Source organism: Herpailurus yagouaroundi, unplaced genomic scaffold, assembly GCF_014898765.1.
Source record: "Herpailurus yagouaroundi ecotype Mexico unplaced genomic scaffold, PumYag 140, whole genome shotgun sequence".
NCBI classification, from domain to species: domain Eukaryota; kingdom Metazoa; phylum Chordata; class Mammalia; order Carnivora; family Felidae; genus Herpailurus; species Herpailurus yagouaroundi.
In genome coordinates this window covers 59,767,438-59,782,910 of record NW_024412395.1, presented here as the reverse complement: position 1 = coordinate 59,782,910, position 15,473 = coordinate 59,767,438, and the positions used below count along the sequence as shown (strand labels likewise).

Here is a 15,473-nt window from a genome sequence, read left to right as displayed (position 1 = left end):
AGATGGCGCTGGCGAGCGCCTTTGTTCCCCACCAAACTGAGCTCTGTCGTCCGGGGGCTCAGCAGCTTTCCTTCCCTTTGTCCTCCAGCCTTCCCGCTTTCTGAGCAGAGCTGTTCACTTATGACCTCCCAGACGCTAAGTCGCGCTTGCTGTCGGAACACAGTCCGTCAGGCCCCTCCGCTTTTTGCAAGCCAGACTCGGGGGCTCTGCTTGGCCGGCGAGCCGCCCCTCCGCCCCGGCTCCCTCCCGCCAGTCCGTGGAGCGCGCACCGCCTCGCCGCCCTTCCTACCCTCTTCCGTGGGCCTCTCGTCTGCGCTTGGCTCCGGCGACTCCGTTCTGCTAATCCTCTGGTGGTTTTCTGGGTTATTTAGTCAGGTGTAGGTGGAATCTAAGTGATCAGCAGGACGCGCGGTGAGCCCAGCGTCCTCCTACGCCGCTATCTTCTCAATTCTGCCCGTGACTTGAGTTTTTAGCTCTAGCTGATAGCACAGTACCTGAAATGGGATAAGTTTATTGCAGTTATTTGCCAAATAAGTAATACATTTTCATGTGGAGTCACAAAGTATGCTTTGTGGTGACTATAGTTTATAATACTGTATTGCATATTTGAAAATTTCCAGGAGACTAGGCCTTAAAAAGATTCTCCTCACAGGAAAAAAAAAATTTTTGCAACTGTATGGTGACAGATGTTAACTAGACTGTGTTGATCACTTTGCAATAAATATGAATATTGAATCATGTTGTACACCTAAACTACAATGCTATATGTCAGTTATCTCAATTTAAAAAGAGGAGGCTATTACAAACAAGAGTATGGCTTAACTAAATAAAATGCAAATTCATGGGGTATTGTAAGTAACTGCCACAATATTGTGATGGTGGGTTTGAGGAGGGGTAGGGCAGGAAGGATAAAATGTGATGGAGAATACTCTCTTAGATATGCAATTAAGTATAGGTGGATAATATAATTGAACCTTTAATCTTCTTGTTTTGTGTTAAAGGTCCTCACCTCAGAATCCTGTTTTAACAATATACTGGGTTGGCTAAGTCTCCAGGTGTCTGCCATGTTAAAGCTCCCTTTTAAGGGAAGCTGTCTTGTCCTTAGGCCTTGCTGTATGGATAGTCCCATTTTGTGTTTAGCCATAACCCCTGACTGTGACCAAGTGGACACTAGAAAATTAAACCAAGAACAGTAAATGTGGTAGGAACCAAACCAATTCCTCGGTAGGAAAAATCAACTGGGTTAAGCAGATTTTTTCCTGGAGATTTAAAAAAATTCAGAATGTGGAGAGATAGAGACAGTTAACAGTGGGGGCAAAAACTGAAACAGTGTATTAGGAAGTGTCTTGAGGTAAACATGACCATAAGGTGTGTTACAGTGTGATATGAAGAAGCAAAAATGTGAGAAATCAGACACAGACATTTAGTAGTGGAACTGAAGTCAGATATTTGGAAGTTGCATAATAAGAGCAATAGAGAAAAGATTGAGTAGTTCATTCCTCTATTCGACAGTAATTTATACAGTTACTGCTATGTGTTAGACATAGCAGCCCAAGAATACTGCTCTGAAAAACAGTTAAGATAGTGGGGAGCCTGGCTGGCTCATTTGGTAGAGCATGTGCCTCTTGATCTGATGGTCCTGAGTTCTAGCCTCACGTTGGGTGTGGAACCTACTTAAAAAAAACAAAAAAGAAAAAAACAGTTAAGCCAGTGATTCTCAAATGGCTGTGATTTTACCTACCAGAGTATATTTGGCAATGTCTGGAGACATTTTGGTTGTTCGAGCTTAGAAGGGAGGATACTATTGGTATTCTAATGGGAAGAGGCCAGGGATACTGCCGAATACAATGTACAGGACATTTCTTACAAAAAAGGAGGAATAATCTGACTCAAAATATCAGTAATGCTGAAATTGAGACACCCTGGGATAAGCCATCATAAGTATGTATTTCATAGAATAGTTATGATCTTATAGTTGACCTTAACTTTCTTTATTTTCAGAAGTGAGGAAGTTTACTGGAGTAAAATGGAGGCCTCAGTAATATTACCTATTCTGAAGAAAAAGCTTGCCTTCCTTTCAGGTATGTTTTCTTCTTAAAATTGGAAGTGTTTGATGTATAAATTTGTTTAAACTTTTTTTCTTTGACAAGTTTGACAGAATTGCATTTTACTGTGAAGGTTTTGTTTCGGAGATATTTTGAGACCTCTTTTAATCAGAATGGGTAACTGTGCAAGCCACCTCTGTCACTGTTGGTACTTGGCAGGCCAGTATTTATTCTGTAATTGATTAAAATGACCTCTACAAGGTAGATGTCATGATATCTCACTTTTTATATAAAAATAAAATAATACTGGCCAGGAATAATTGACTAGCCAGCACTGAAGTAATTGTTTTTGAAATATAGAATTAGTTTGTATGATATCCTGTATCCTAGCTTTTGTCTTCCATCTTCCATGAGATAGTTTCAGTGCACTTAGCGGAGTTAGGAAATACCAGCTGCATCGCTTTCACTTTGCACTGTTTGAACTTGGTTGTACAAGCTTGCATTTATCTCTAGTTATTAACCCAGAAGCGTGTATCAGCTAAGAATCAAAGAGAAACTGCAAGGTATCGTGTTAGTATGAGAGCAGTAGCATGGTACACTGAGTATAGTGATTTTCTGGAATTACGGATCATTGAGTAAATTTGCATGCGGTTGGGAATAGGCGCTGTGGCCTGCCTGTTAAGGGTTACTTGAGTTGTTTTTTTTTTTTTTTTTTAATTTTTTTTTCAACGTTTATTTATTTTTGGGACAGAGAGAGACAGAGCATGAACGGGGAAGGGGCAGAGAGAGAGGGAGACACAGAATCGGAAACAGGCTCCAGGCTCTGAGCCATCAGCCCAGAGCCTGACGCGGGGCTCGAACTCACGGACCGCGAGATCGTGACCTGGCTGAAGTCGGACGCTTAACCCACTGCGCCACCCAGGCGCCCCTAAATTTTTTTTATCATCTTGCTTTTCTTTTTCACTTTAGATCCTATCAGAATTGTCTTGATCTTTAGGCTATAAATGTCCTAATGTCCTTTTTAAAAAGTGTATTTTATCCCTCTGTAAATTGGCACGTTTTTCTAGTGTATATTATAAAGGGTAAAATAAGTTCTTGAATTTCACTAGTATTGTTGTATTTCCTTTTTTTAAAAAACTTACCAGTTGACACTTATATTTTCACCATTCTTGTCTGATATTAATGGTATTACAGGAAACATTCTTATTCATTGTTTGTGTATTTTGTACAAGTTCAGCAGTATCAATTCCTGTAAGTGGAAGTATTAAGGAGAATTGGTATTTAAATTTGTGTTAAGTTTTGTCAGATTACACTCTAAGAATATTGTTTGAATTTCTGTTTCTTTTAACAGTGTATGAAAATGCCTATTTGCCTACACTGTTGCCAAAAATGGATATTATTATTCTTTCATAATTTTTATTAGTGGCATTTTTGCATTTTTATGACACTCGACTCTATGCAGCATTTGACTTGGTTGGACATACCTGCCTTGAAAGTCTTTTTCATCTTTGCTTCTCTCTTTTTGTTTACTCTAGTGATTATTTTATTGTCCCTTAGCGAAAACTTGAGGGTGTGAGGTTAAGTGTGGTCCTGAGTGTTAGACCTGTCCTCTGAAGACATTTCCATACTGGGTCAGAATGCTGTGGTTCAGATATGAACCTTTTTGCACATTTGGCTTAATGCAGTGATAAAGTTTAGCGATTTTTAAGGAGAAAATGAAAATTTCCTTTAGGCCATCCCTCTAGACTTCCTCTATTGATCATTAATTATTTCAACCAATAATTTTTTTTTCAATATATGAAATTTATTGTCAAATTGGTTTCCATACAAGACCCAGTGCTCATCCCAAAAGGTGCCCTCCTCAATGCCCATCACCTACCCTCCCCTCCCTCCCCCCCCCCCCCACCCCCCCGGGGGGGGGGGGGAACAGCGGGTTGTGGTTGGGGGCGCCCCCCCCCAAACCCCTTTTTTTTTTTTTTTTTTTTTTCCTTCCTCTCCCCCATGGGTTTCTGTTAAGTTTCTCAGCATCCACATAAGAGTGAAACCATATGGTATCTGTCTTTCTCTGTATGGCTTATTTCACTTAACATCACACTCTCCAGTTCCATCCACGTTGCTACAAAAGGCCATATTTCATTTTTTCTCATTGCCACGTAGTATTCCATTCTGTATATAAACCACAATTTCTTTATCCATTCATCAGTTGATGGACATTTAGGCTCTTTCCACAATTTGGCTATTGTTGAGAGTGCTGCTAATAAACATTGGGGTACAAGTGCCCCTATGCATCAGTACCCCTGTATCCCTTGGGTAAATTCCTAGCAGTGCTATTGCTGGGTCATAGGGTAGGTCTATTTTTAATTTTCTGAGGAACCTCCACACTGCTTTCCAGAGCGGCTGCACCAGTTTGCATTCCCACCAACAGTGCAAGAGGGTTCCCGTTTCTCCACATCCTCTCCAGCATCTATAGTCTCCTGATTTGTTCATTTTGGCCACTCTGACTGGCGTGAGGTGATACCTGAGTGTGGTTTTGATTTGTATTTCCCTGATAAGGAGCGACGCTGAACATCTTTTCATGTGCCTGTTGGCCATCTGGATGTCTTCTTTAGAGAAGTGTCTATTCATGTTTTCTGCCCATTTCTTCACTGGGTTATTTGCTTTTCGGGTGTGGAGTTTGGTGAGCTCTTTATAGATTTTGGAGACTAGCCCTTTGTCCGATATGTCATTTGCAAATATCTTTTCCCATTCCGTTGGTTGCCTTTTAGTTTTGTTGGTTGTTTCCTTAGCTGTGCAGAAGCTTTTTGTCTTCATAAGTTCCCAGTAATTCACTTTTGCTTTTAATTCCCTTGCCTTTGGGGATGTGTCGAGTAAGAGATTGCTACGGCTGAGGTCAGAGAGGTCTTTTCCTGCTTTCTCCTCTAGGGTTTTGATGGTTTCCTGTCTCACATTCAGGTCCTTTATCCATTTTGAATTTATTTTTGTGAATGGTGTGAGAAAGTGGTCTAGTTTCAACCTTCTGCATGTTGCTGTCCAGTTCTCCCAGCACCATTTGTTAAAGAGACTGTCTTTTTTCCATTGGATGTTCTTTTCTGCTTTGTCAAAGATGAGTTGGCCATACGTTTGTGGGTCTAGTTCTGGGGTTTCTATTCTATTCCATTGGTCTATGTGTCTGTTTTTGTGCCAATACCATGCTGTCTTGATGATGACAGCTTTGTAGTAGAGGCTAAAGTCTGGGATTGTGATGCCTCCTGCTTTGGTCTTCTTCTTCAAAATTACTTTGGCTATTCGGGGCCTTTTGTGGTTCCATGAATTTTAGGATTGCCTGTTCTAGTTTCGAGAAGAATGCTGGTGCAATTTTGATTGGGATTGCATTGAATGTGTAGATAGCTTTGGGTAGTATTGACATTTTGACAGTGTTTATTCTTCCAATCCATGAGCAGGGAATGTCTTTCCATTTCTTTATATCTACTTCAACTACCTTCGTAAGCTTTCTATAGTTTTTAGCATACAGATCCTTTACATCTTTGGTTAGATTTATTCCTAGGTATTTTATGCTTCTTGGTGCAATTGTGAATGGGATCAGTTTCCTTATTTGTCTTTCTGTTGCTTCATTGTTAGTGTATAAGAATGCAACTGATTTCTGTACATTGATTTTGTATCCTGCAACTTTGCTGAATTCATGTATCAGTTCTAGCAGACTTTTGGTGGAGTCTGTCGGATTTTCCATGTATAATATCATGTCATCTGCAAAAAGTGAAAGCTTGACTTCATCTTTGCCAATTTTGGTGCCTTTGATTTCCTTTTGTTGTCTGATTGCTGATGCTAGAACTTCCAGCACTATGTTAAACAATGGCGGTGAGAGTGGGCATCCCTGTCGTGTTCCTGATCTCAGGGAAAAAGCTCTCAGTTTTTCCCCGTTGAGGATGATGTAAGCTGTGGGCTTTTCATAAATGGCTTTTATGATGTGTAAGTATGTTCCTTCTATCCCGACTTTCTCAAGGGTTTTTATTAAGAGAGGGTGCTGGATTTTGTCAAAGGCCTTTTCTGCATCGATTGACAGGATCATATGGTTCTTCTCTTTTTTTTTTTATTAATGTGATGTATCACGTTGGTTGATTTGTGGATGTTGAACCAGCCCTGCATCCCAGGAATGAATCCCACTTGATCATGGTGAATAATTCTTTTTATATGCCGTTGAATTCGATTTGCTAGTATCTTATTGAGAATTTTGGCATCCATATTCATCAGGGATATTGGCCTGTAGTTCTCTTTTTTTACTGGGTCTCTGTCTGGTTTAGGAATCCAAGTAATACTGGCTTCATAGAATGAGTCTGGAAGTTTTCCTTCCCTTTCTATTTCTTGGAATAGCTTGAGAAGTATAGGTATTATCTTTGCTTTAAACGTCTGGTAGAACTCCCTTGGGAAGCCATCTGGTCCTGGACTCTTATTTGTTGGGAGATTTTTGATAACCGATTCAATTTCTTCGCTGGTGATGGGTCTGTTCAAGCTTTCTATTTCCTCCTGATTGAGTTTTGGAAGAGTGTGGGTGTTTTGGAATTTGTCCATTTCTTCCAGGTTGTCCAATTTGTTGGCATATAATTTTTCATAGTATTCCCTGATAATTGTTTGTATCTCTGAGGGATTGGTTGTAATCATTCCATTTTCATTCATGATTTTATCTATTTGGGTCATCTCCCGTTTCTTTTTGAGAAGCCTGGCTAGAGGTTTGTCAATTTTGTTTATTTTTTCAAAAAACCAACTCTTGGTTTCGTTGATCTGCTCTACCGTTTTTTTAGATTCTATATTGTTTATTTCTGCTCTGATCTTTATGATTTCTCTTCTTCTGCTGGGTTTAGGCTGCCTTTGCTGTTCTGCTTCTATTTCCTTTAGGTGTGCTGTTAGATTTTGTATTTGGGATTTTTCTTGTTTCTTGAGATAGGCCTGGATTGCAATGTATTTTCCTCTCAGGACTGCCTTCGCTGCGTCCCAAAGCGTTTGGATTGTTGTATTTTCATTTTCGTTTGTTTCCATATATTTTTTAATTTCTTCTCGAATTGCCTGGTTGACCCACTCATTCGTTAGTAGGGTGTTCTTTAACCTCCATGCTTTTGGAGGTTTTCCAGACTTTTTTCTGTGGTTGATTTGAAGCTTCATAGCATTGTGGTCTGAAAGTATGCATGGTATGATTTCAATTCTTGTAAACTTATAAAGGGCTGTTTTGTGACCCAGTATATGATCTATCTTGGAGAATGTTCCATGTGCACTCGAGAAGAAAGTATATTCTGTTGCTTTGGGATGCAGAGTTCTAAATATATCTGTCAAGTCCATCTGATCCAATGTCTCATTCAGGGCCCTTGTTTCTTTATTGACCGTGTGTCTAGATGATCTATCCATTTCTGTAAGTGGGGTGTTAAAGTCCCCTGCAATTACCACATTCTTCTCAATAAGGTTGCTTATGTTTATGCGTAATTGTTTTATATATTTGGGCGCTCCGGTATTCGGCGCATAGACATTTATAATTGTTAGCTCTTCCTGATGTTAGACCCTGTCACTATTATATAATGCCCTTCTTCATCTCTTGTTACAGCCTTTAATTTAAAGTCTAGTTTGTCTGATATAAGTATGGCTACTCCAGCTTTCTTTTGGCTTCCAGTAGCATGATAAATAGTTCTCCATCCCCTCACTCTCAATCTAAAGGTGTCCTCAGGTCTAAAATGAGTCTCTTGTAGACAGCAAATAGATGGGTCTTGTTTTTTTAATCCATTCTGATACCCTATGTCTTTTGGTTGGCGCATTTAATCCATTTACATTCAGTGTTATTATAGAAAGATACGGGTTTAGAGTCATTGTGATGTCTGTATGTTTTATGCTTGTAGTGATGTCTCTGGTACTTTGTCTCACAGGATCCCCCTTAGGATCTCTTGTAGGGCTGGTTTAGTTCAACCAATAGTTTTCAAATGTTTTTAATAATAGAGAAAAACTTTTTTTTTTTAATTTTTTTTTCAATGTTTGTTTATTTTTGGGACAGAGAGAGACAAAGCATGAACAGGGGAGGGGCAGAGAGAGAGGGAGACACAGAATCGGAAACAGGCTCCAGGCTCTGAGCCATCAGCCCAGAGCCTGATGCGGGGCTCGAACTCCCGGACCGCGAGATCGTGACCTGGTTGAAGTCGGACGCTTAACCCACTGCGCCACCCAGGCGCCCCGAGAAAAACTTTTTAAACCAAAATCATTTGGGGGAGACATTTTGATACTCATGGGTATGGGTTTTTAAAAAGTAAAACCTAAACAAAACCATGAGTAGTTGAAGTCACTATTATCTATTAAGTTGAACCATTTGAAATTACATTTATTCAGGTTAAACAAACTGGTTGAGTATTGTTAATTTATATGGGTAACCTAATAAAAGAAGATCATTTATGTAGGTACGTCTTGAATTGCCCTCATGGCACTCATGGGAGTGTTTCTTTCACTTCACAGCTTTCAGTTTTTATTGATAGATTTCTAGCGATCATATGACGTTTTTACCTTTAGTATTTGCTGGTTTTTAAGCTTCTGAAATTGTCATAAATGTCAGTGGGGTCAGAGAACGGACTTCAGTGTGGAAGTCACATGGGGAACTTTTAAAGAAGCCATGTGTATTCTTTAGATTTTTAAAAAACCTTTTTAGTGTTTTATTTATTTTTGTGAGAGAGCAAGTGAGTGAGCATGAGCAGGGGAGGTGCAGAGAGAGAGGGAAAAAACAAAATCCGAAGCAGGCTCCATGCTCTGAGCCGTCAGCACAGAGCACAACGTGGGGCTCGAAACCACGAACCGTGAGATCATGACCTGAGCCAAAGTTGGTCACTTCGCCGACTGAGCCACCCAGGAGCCCCAGTATTAGCTAGATTTTAATGTTGATGGAAAATTGAAGAGGACTTGCATGTACACGAAATGGGAGTGTGTTCCGCTGCCTGGCTTTCATGCTTCTATATCCAGGTCCCATGTGCTCTTCTCAGCTGGCGGAACTTTTCTCCTTGTGAACGCAGAATGCCTGTCTGACCTCTGTGAGTTAACTCAGACCATTCTTGGTCACAGATTACTCTAATGCTCTTTTAGCTTAGCTAATAAATTCTACCCATTCTTCTTAAGTCTTTTCTGTAAAGTTTTGCACCTTTATCACAGCTGTTATCATTTTCTCCATTTTCTGAGTCATTTTTTGTAATACTTTATGTATTTTATACACAGCCTACCCAATGAATTTGTATTTTATACTCTTATTTCTTATGACATAAAACTTTTCTTCCTAGGTTGATTGGAAATTTATTTTCCTCATAATGCTTATAGTGCTAGACATGCAATAGGTGCTCGATGAATTGATTACATCAAGAAGCAGACTGGAAGAAAATTGAACAAAATGATAATTGCTATGTTTAACTGAAGATTTAATGGGTGAATTTTTTTTTCTTTTTTCTCAAATTTGTATAATTTTGCTATACTACTATAAACATTTACAGTATATAAGATAAACAACTATTAGATGGTATTTTTACTTCTACCATAAACACTCTTTGTTTTAGTAACATTGGGTTCATTTATTTAGTGCTTTAATATCTATTACATGTTATATTTGTATCTTTTTCTTTTAATAGGAGGAAAGGACCGACGAAGTGGCCTCATTCTGACAATTCCATTATGCTTGGAACAGACAAATATGGATGAGCTGAGTGTTACCTTAGACTACCTACTCAGCATTCCAAGGTGACTCTAAAGGTGTCTTTTCTTAAATTTTGATATGTTGTCATTCATTTACTAATGATTCCTGTTACTAAGGTACACATTGCTATCTTACCTGCTTTTATTAGTGACATTGTAATTAAAAACACTAGAATTAATCATTTCTGATACAACACCATATAAAACAATTATTGTATGCTCTTAATACACTGAATAATGTGATAACAGATTTCCAAAATGTACGTACTGTCAGCTTTTAAGGAATACACAGATTGAGCATCTTTATACCATGCAACTTGAGAAAACAGAATTTGGTAGAAAGTATTTTTTATTTAAACATCTATTTTACTCCATAGACATAGATCTAAATCTATGTATATATAATCTATCTATATATCTACAGATATAAATTGGTAGGTTTTAATATACTGAGGAAGGCTATTAGCAGTTTAAAAACATTTTTATTTTTAAAAATGTTTGTTTTACTTTGAAGGTCCTTGGATTTTTAATTCCTATATTTCTTGGATGAAGACAAAACAAACTTTCCTTTTTGCTTCAGCTGACCCGTCACTTCAACAATAAAAACAAGCTCCCTCCCCAGCTTCATCTCCCATATGTGATATTTGAAGGTTGAAGTCTGATTGCATGTTAGACTCACCTGGAGATTTTTTTTTCCAAAACTCTAATGCCTGGGAGATTCTAATGCTCTCCAGAGATTCCGATCAAATTGTACTTGTGAGGTCTGCTCATCAGACGTTTTTAAAAAACCTTTAAACTTCCCAGATAATTCTAATGTGCAGTCCGATTTGTAAATCATTGCTATAAATAATGAGAATGAGAGCAGATTTTTTTTGTTTGTTTGTTAAATAGAGAGGTGGCAAAGGGAACAAAACCATCTTTATCTAATGCTTTTTAAGGTCCAGATAGTGAATTTTAAATATTTTAGAGCAAACAGTTCTTTGTATTCTGGTTCTGCATTTTGCAACCTATTATGTAATAGGTTATTTCATTTTAAACCGTCTTCTAGAGTTCATGGTTAAAACTATATTTTAGAACAACCGACTTTATTTACACCTCCTTCCAGTAATGGTCTATAATTTAATGATTCTCTTGCTGATTATTTTTTCCGTTTTGGGGAAATAGAGGTCTTCAAGTGAAAATTTTCAATTTTTTTTACTTTCTGGAAAGGAAAATTCTCAAACTTCACAGCGTGTTAGTATTGGATAACCTTCCTAGTCCCCTGAGCTGTGATAGCTATTTGTGTTATTCACCATTAGACAACATATTACTTCTAGGTAAATAACACTAGCTAGACATACTGCTAACAAATTTGGAAAAAGTATCCATGCTTCATAGTTATGTGGTCAGGGAACTTAGAGACCATCTGAACCAATTGCCTTGTTATATAGGTGAGGAAATTGAAACTCAGGTTATAGGTACTTGCCCAGGATCACACAGCTAGTTAGTAATAGAGCTGACACTAGAATCTACCTTTGCTGACACCGATCCAGAGCTCTTCATATTTCACATGAATAAAGTACAGTGTAGTTGTATTTTATGTGAGGTGAGGTTCTGAAGTTGGATTGTAACGCACAAATTACTGATAGTCAAAATTATCCTTGAATAATGCCCAAGGAAGGATTAGAATTAGAGACATACAAACTATTTTTCCATGAACATGCAGATTTTCCTCCAGTGACACTTGAGGAACATGTCACTGAGGCTGAGTTCCAGAAGACACATTTGGCTAGTGATTAAGTTTATGATAAGAAAATGCTTGCTTATGTATGCTAGAATCATGCTCAGCCCAGTAAAATGCCCCTATTGTAAGAGGCACTGGGTAGGTGAGGCCGGCTAAGGCACTAGCAGTTTGACTCACATCCTCTGTCTATTCACTCTGGATGTGCAAGCAGCAAGTACAATGGAGGACAAAAGTAGCCTACACTTTTAAAATTTCTCTCTCTCTCTCTTTTTCTTACATAAATATATACATAATAGTCTTCTGTAAATTATGAATCAGTTTCTGCATATCCACAAATACCTGCTGGCTAATAGACAAGTTATGAATTGAAGCAAGATGAAAGAACTTATTCTAGCAAGGCAAAATAAATACTTGGATACTTTATTTTTGAAAATTGTTTTGCTAAGTTTTGGCCTCTCAAGTATTTGTGAAAACGGAATTGTTAACTTTCTGTGTTCTTGGAACAGCCTTCTATAATTTGGGTGCTTAAAAACAGAGTTGGCAGCTCTGTATCAGTACTTGACATTTCCTTAGAGAACTGGAGTGTTTTTGAGCTCTTCATTGCAAATCTGGAGATCAGTTTATTGGGTGCAGTCTTGAAAACTGACTTTTCTCCTTCAGAATGTCTGCCATTCAAAACTGCTTTTATTTTATTTATTTTTTGAAATGTTTTTTAAAAATTTATTTTGAGAGAGCAAGAGATTGTGTGTGCACGAGTGGGGGAAGTGCAGGAGAGAGGGGGCGGAGAGAGAGAGAGAGAGAGAGAGAGAGAGAGAGAGAGAGAAACCAAAGCAGGCTCCACGCTGTCAGCATGGAGCCTGATGTGGAGTTTGAACTCATGAACCATGAGATCATGATCTGAGCCAAAGGCAGATGCTTAACTGATTGAGTCACCCAGGTGCCCCTCAAAACTGCTTTTATTTATTTATTTATTTATTAAAAAAATTTTTTTTTTACGTTTATTTATTTTTGACAGAGACAGAGTGCAAGCATGAGCTGGGGAGGGGCAGAGAGAGAGGGAGACACAGAATCCGAAACAGGCTCCAGGCTCCGAGCTGTCAGCACAGAGCCCGACACAGGGCTTGAACTCATGAACCGCGAGATCATGACCTGGGCTGAAGTCGGACGCTTAACTGACTGAGCCACCCAGGCGCCCCAAAACTGCTTTTAAATTATAATCCCCCCAACATTTTATTATGAAATATTTCAAATGTACAAGAAAGAATTGTAAATACCATTATGCCCATCACTTAGAAGTCTCCAACCAAAATTGAACTTGATCACATGTCTGTTCATTTACCCATCCCTCTTTCAATCCCAGAACCTTTTCTTTTTTTATTTTTTAATGTCTGTTTATTTTTGAGAGAGACAGAGTGTGAGTGGGGGAGGGAGAGACAGATAGGGAGACATAGAATTGGAGGCAGGCTCCAGGCTCTGAGCCGTCAGCAAAGAGCCCGATGCGGGGCTCAGACTCACAGACCGTGAGATCATGACCTGAGCTGGAGTTGGCCACTTAACCTACTGAGCCACCCAGGCGCCCCCATCCCAGAACTATTTTTAAGTTTACCCTATCAGATTGTGCTCAGCATGTATCTAGAAAGTTGTCCTTTTTAGTAGTATGTCTTAATTTTTTTGTGTAACCTGCTTTGTCTCCCAGTTTTCTGCTGTTAAAGTTTGGCCCCTCCTAAGCTGTGACTGTCTGAGGACAGCTCCAGCAGTGTGCTTGTGTGGCCTCATCCTCACAGGACATGCCCCAAAGGGGTCTCCTTTTGCAATGAACACATTAACATTTTGAATATATTAATAGATTTTAAAAACTTATGTAAAAATGAAAAGAAACTATTCAGTTTTTTATCTATATTTCGTGCTTATGTTTAATGACTAGAGACACCATATGATATATACCTATTTTATATATTTATTTAACTTTGCTTTTTTTTTATTTATTCCATTTAGTATTCCATATACCTGCCTGTTATTAACCTGAAATCTGAATCCTTATCTTGAGAATTCATTTATTTTTATTTTTATTTATTTTTTAAAAATTTACATCCAAGTTGGCATATAGTGCAATAATGATTTCAGGAGTAGAATCCAGTGATTCATCCCCTTTTTATAACACCCAGTGCTTATCCCAGCAAGTGACCTTCTTAATGCCTCTTGCCTATTTAGCCCATCTCCCCACCCAAAACCCCTCCAGCAAGCTTCAGTTTGTTCTCTGTATTTAAGAGTTTCTTATGTCTTGTCCCCCTCCTTGTTTTTATATTATTTTGCTTCCCTTCCCTTACGTTCATCTGTTTTGTATCTTAAATTCCTCATATGAGTGAAGTTCTATATTTGTCTTTCTCTAATTTCACTTAGCATAATACTCTCTAGTTCCATCCACATAGTTGTAAATGGCAAGATTTCATTCTTTTTGGATATGTTCCTGTTTTAAACAGGTAACCCAGCACAACTGAGAATGGAAGCATTTCCTGATTCTTTTTCACATGGGTTTCCCCTAAGCCTGTTTTTGTTTCAGATCCTCAATTAGAGGGTGTAAATGAAATACTAAGTTTATGTCCAAGTAACTCGTGTCAGTTCTACGTGGAGTTCAAGCCTAACCATTACTGCCCCATTTTCTGTAAAAGGTCAATCATAGGTTTTAGTACAGAATAATAGTGATAGGTTTGGGCCAGCCTGAGTGTTAAATTTTAGGAGAGGTAAATCAAGTTTATCTTTTGTTTTCTTAGCTATTGCTGTATATTTTAGACATAAACAGCATGATCAGAAACTTATGTGAATCTATAATTAAGAGATTCCTTTATGGAATTAAAGACAAGAAATAGAAATTAATCTACAAATGTTTTCATTAAAGAAGTAAATACTGAGACTAGCACTAACCAAAAATCTCACAAATAGTTTGTCAATCTCATATTGTTTTATTACATAATTCAAAATTTAAGATCAGAAGCATATTCACATTCAGTACAGAGAATGAAATTTGTTTCAATACTATTACGTGAAATGTGATTATAAGATAATGAGACTACCTTCATTTTTTTTTTTTAATGTTTATTTTGGGGGGGGGAGGGGCAGAGAGAGGGAGACACAGAATTTGAAGCAGGCTCTAGGCTCCGAGCTGTCAGCACAGAGCTCGACTCAGGCAGGGCTCGAACTCACAAACTGTGAGATTGTGACCTGAGCTGAAGTGGGACGCTTAACCGACTGAGCCACCCAGGCACCCCTAGACTACATGCTTTTTAAAATCACATGACAAATGGCAAAACACATTTCTTAACCTTGTTTTCTCATTATTAATTTTCTAAGGAGACCCTTTAGAAAGTTTTTCCTATTCACTTCTGCTGGTGTTACAGTAGTTTATAGTCAAATTACAGTCTGTTTTTAGATTGTGAGGTCTTTGGGGAACCTGGCTGGCTCAGTTTGTAGAGCATCCAAGTTTTTTTTTTCGGGGGGTGGGTGGGACCAGCTCACGTTTAATTGTGACATTTTAAAATTGGACAATTGTTTTGACATCTGCTCCCTCCTCCATATTTAGTCTCTTTAAAATGACAGGAAAACACCAACCAATCATAGGCTTAATGGGTTTCATAAGTTTATACCTTCAGTTCCTATTTGTAGCATCCAGTATTCCTTTGAAATGCCAGACAGACCTGGCAGTGGCCAGCAGTACACTTCAGACCTCCAGAGTTTAAAAAAAAAAAAAAAAAAAGTGTAGGTTCTCTGAGTATTCGGTGTTGTAGTGGCACTTGTCCAAAACTGGTACATCCCTACCACTGGGGAACTTTAAATGTACCACTGGATAAAAAAAGCTTTTTTCCCTTCAAGGGCAAGAAAAAATCACTCCTCAAAGCCCACCAGATCTGACTGTGAGGTCTTTTTCCTGTCCTAGCTCTTCAGGCTTGTTTTTTTCAGTGGAGCAAGAGAGACCAAGATCTGACATGAGTTACAAGAAATAAGACCGAGATGGC

At 38.5% G+C, this 15,473-nt stretch overlaps 1 protein-coding gene across 6 annotated transcripts in view; it reads left to right on the top strand.

The window, feature by feature from the left end:
• Positions 1-15,473, top strand: part of SESTD1 (SEC14 and spectrin domain containing 1) — a 163,132-nt gene that overhangs the window by 48,264 nt on the left and 99,395 nt on the right. For 5 of the 6 annotated variants that reach the window (XR_005790400.1, XR_005790399.1, XM_040475531.1 and 2 more), the window contains exons 2-3: positions 2,002-2,081; positions 9,677-9,785. Coding sequence is in view for 3 of the 6 variants with exons in the window: in XM_040475531.1 (XP_040331465.1) it covers positions 2,027-2,081; positions 9,677-9,785 (164 nt within the window). In the remaining 3 variants the exon portion in view is untranslated. Of the gene's footprint in view, positions 1-2,001; positions 2,082-9,676; positions 9,798-15,473 lie in introns of those variants that run through there. The other variant, XM_040475534.1, reaches the window with a different exon arrangement.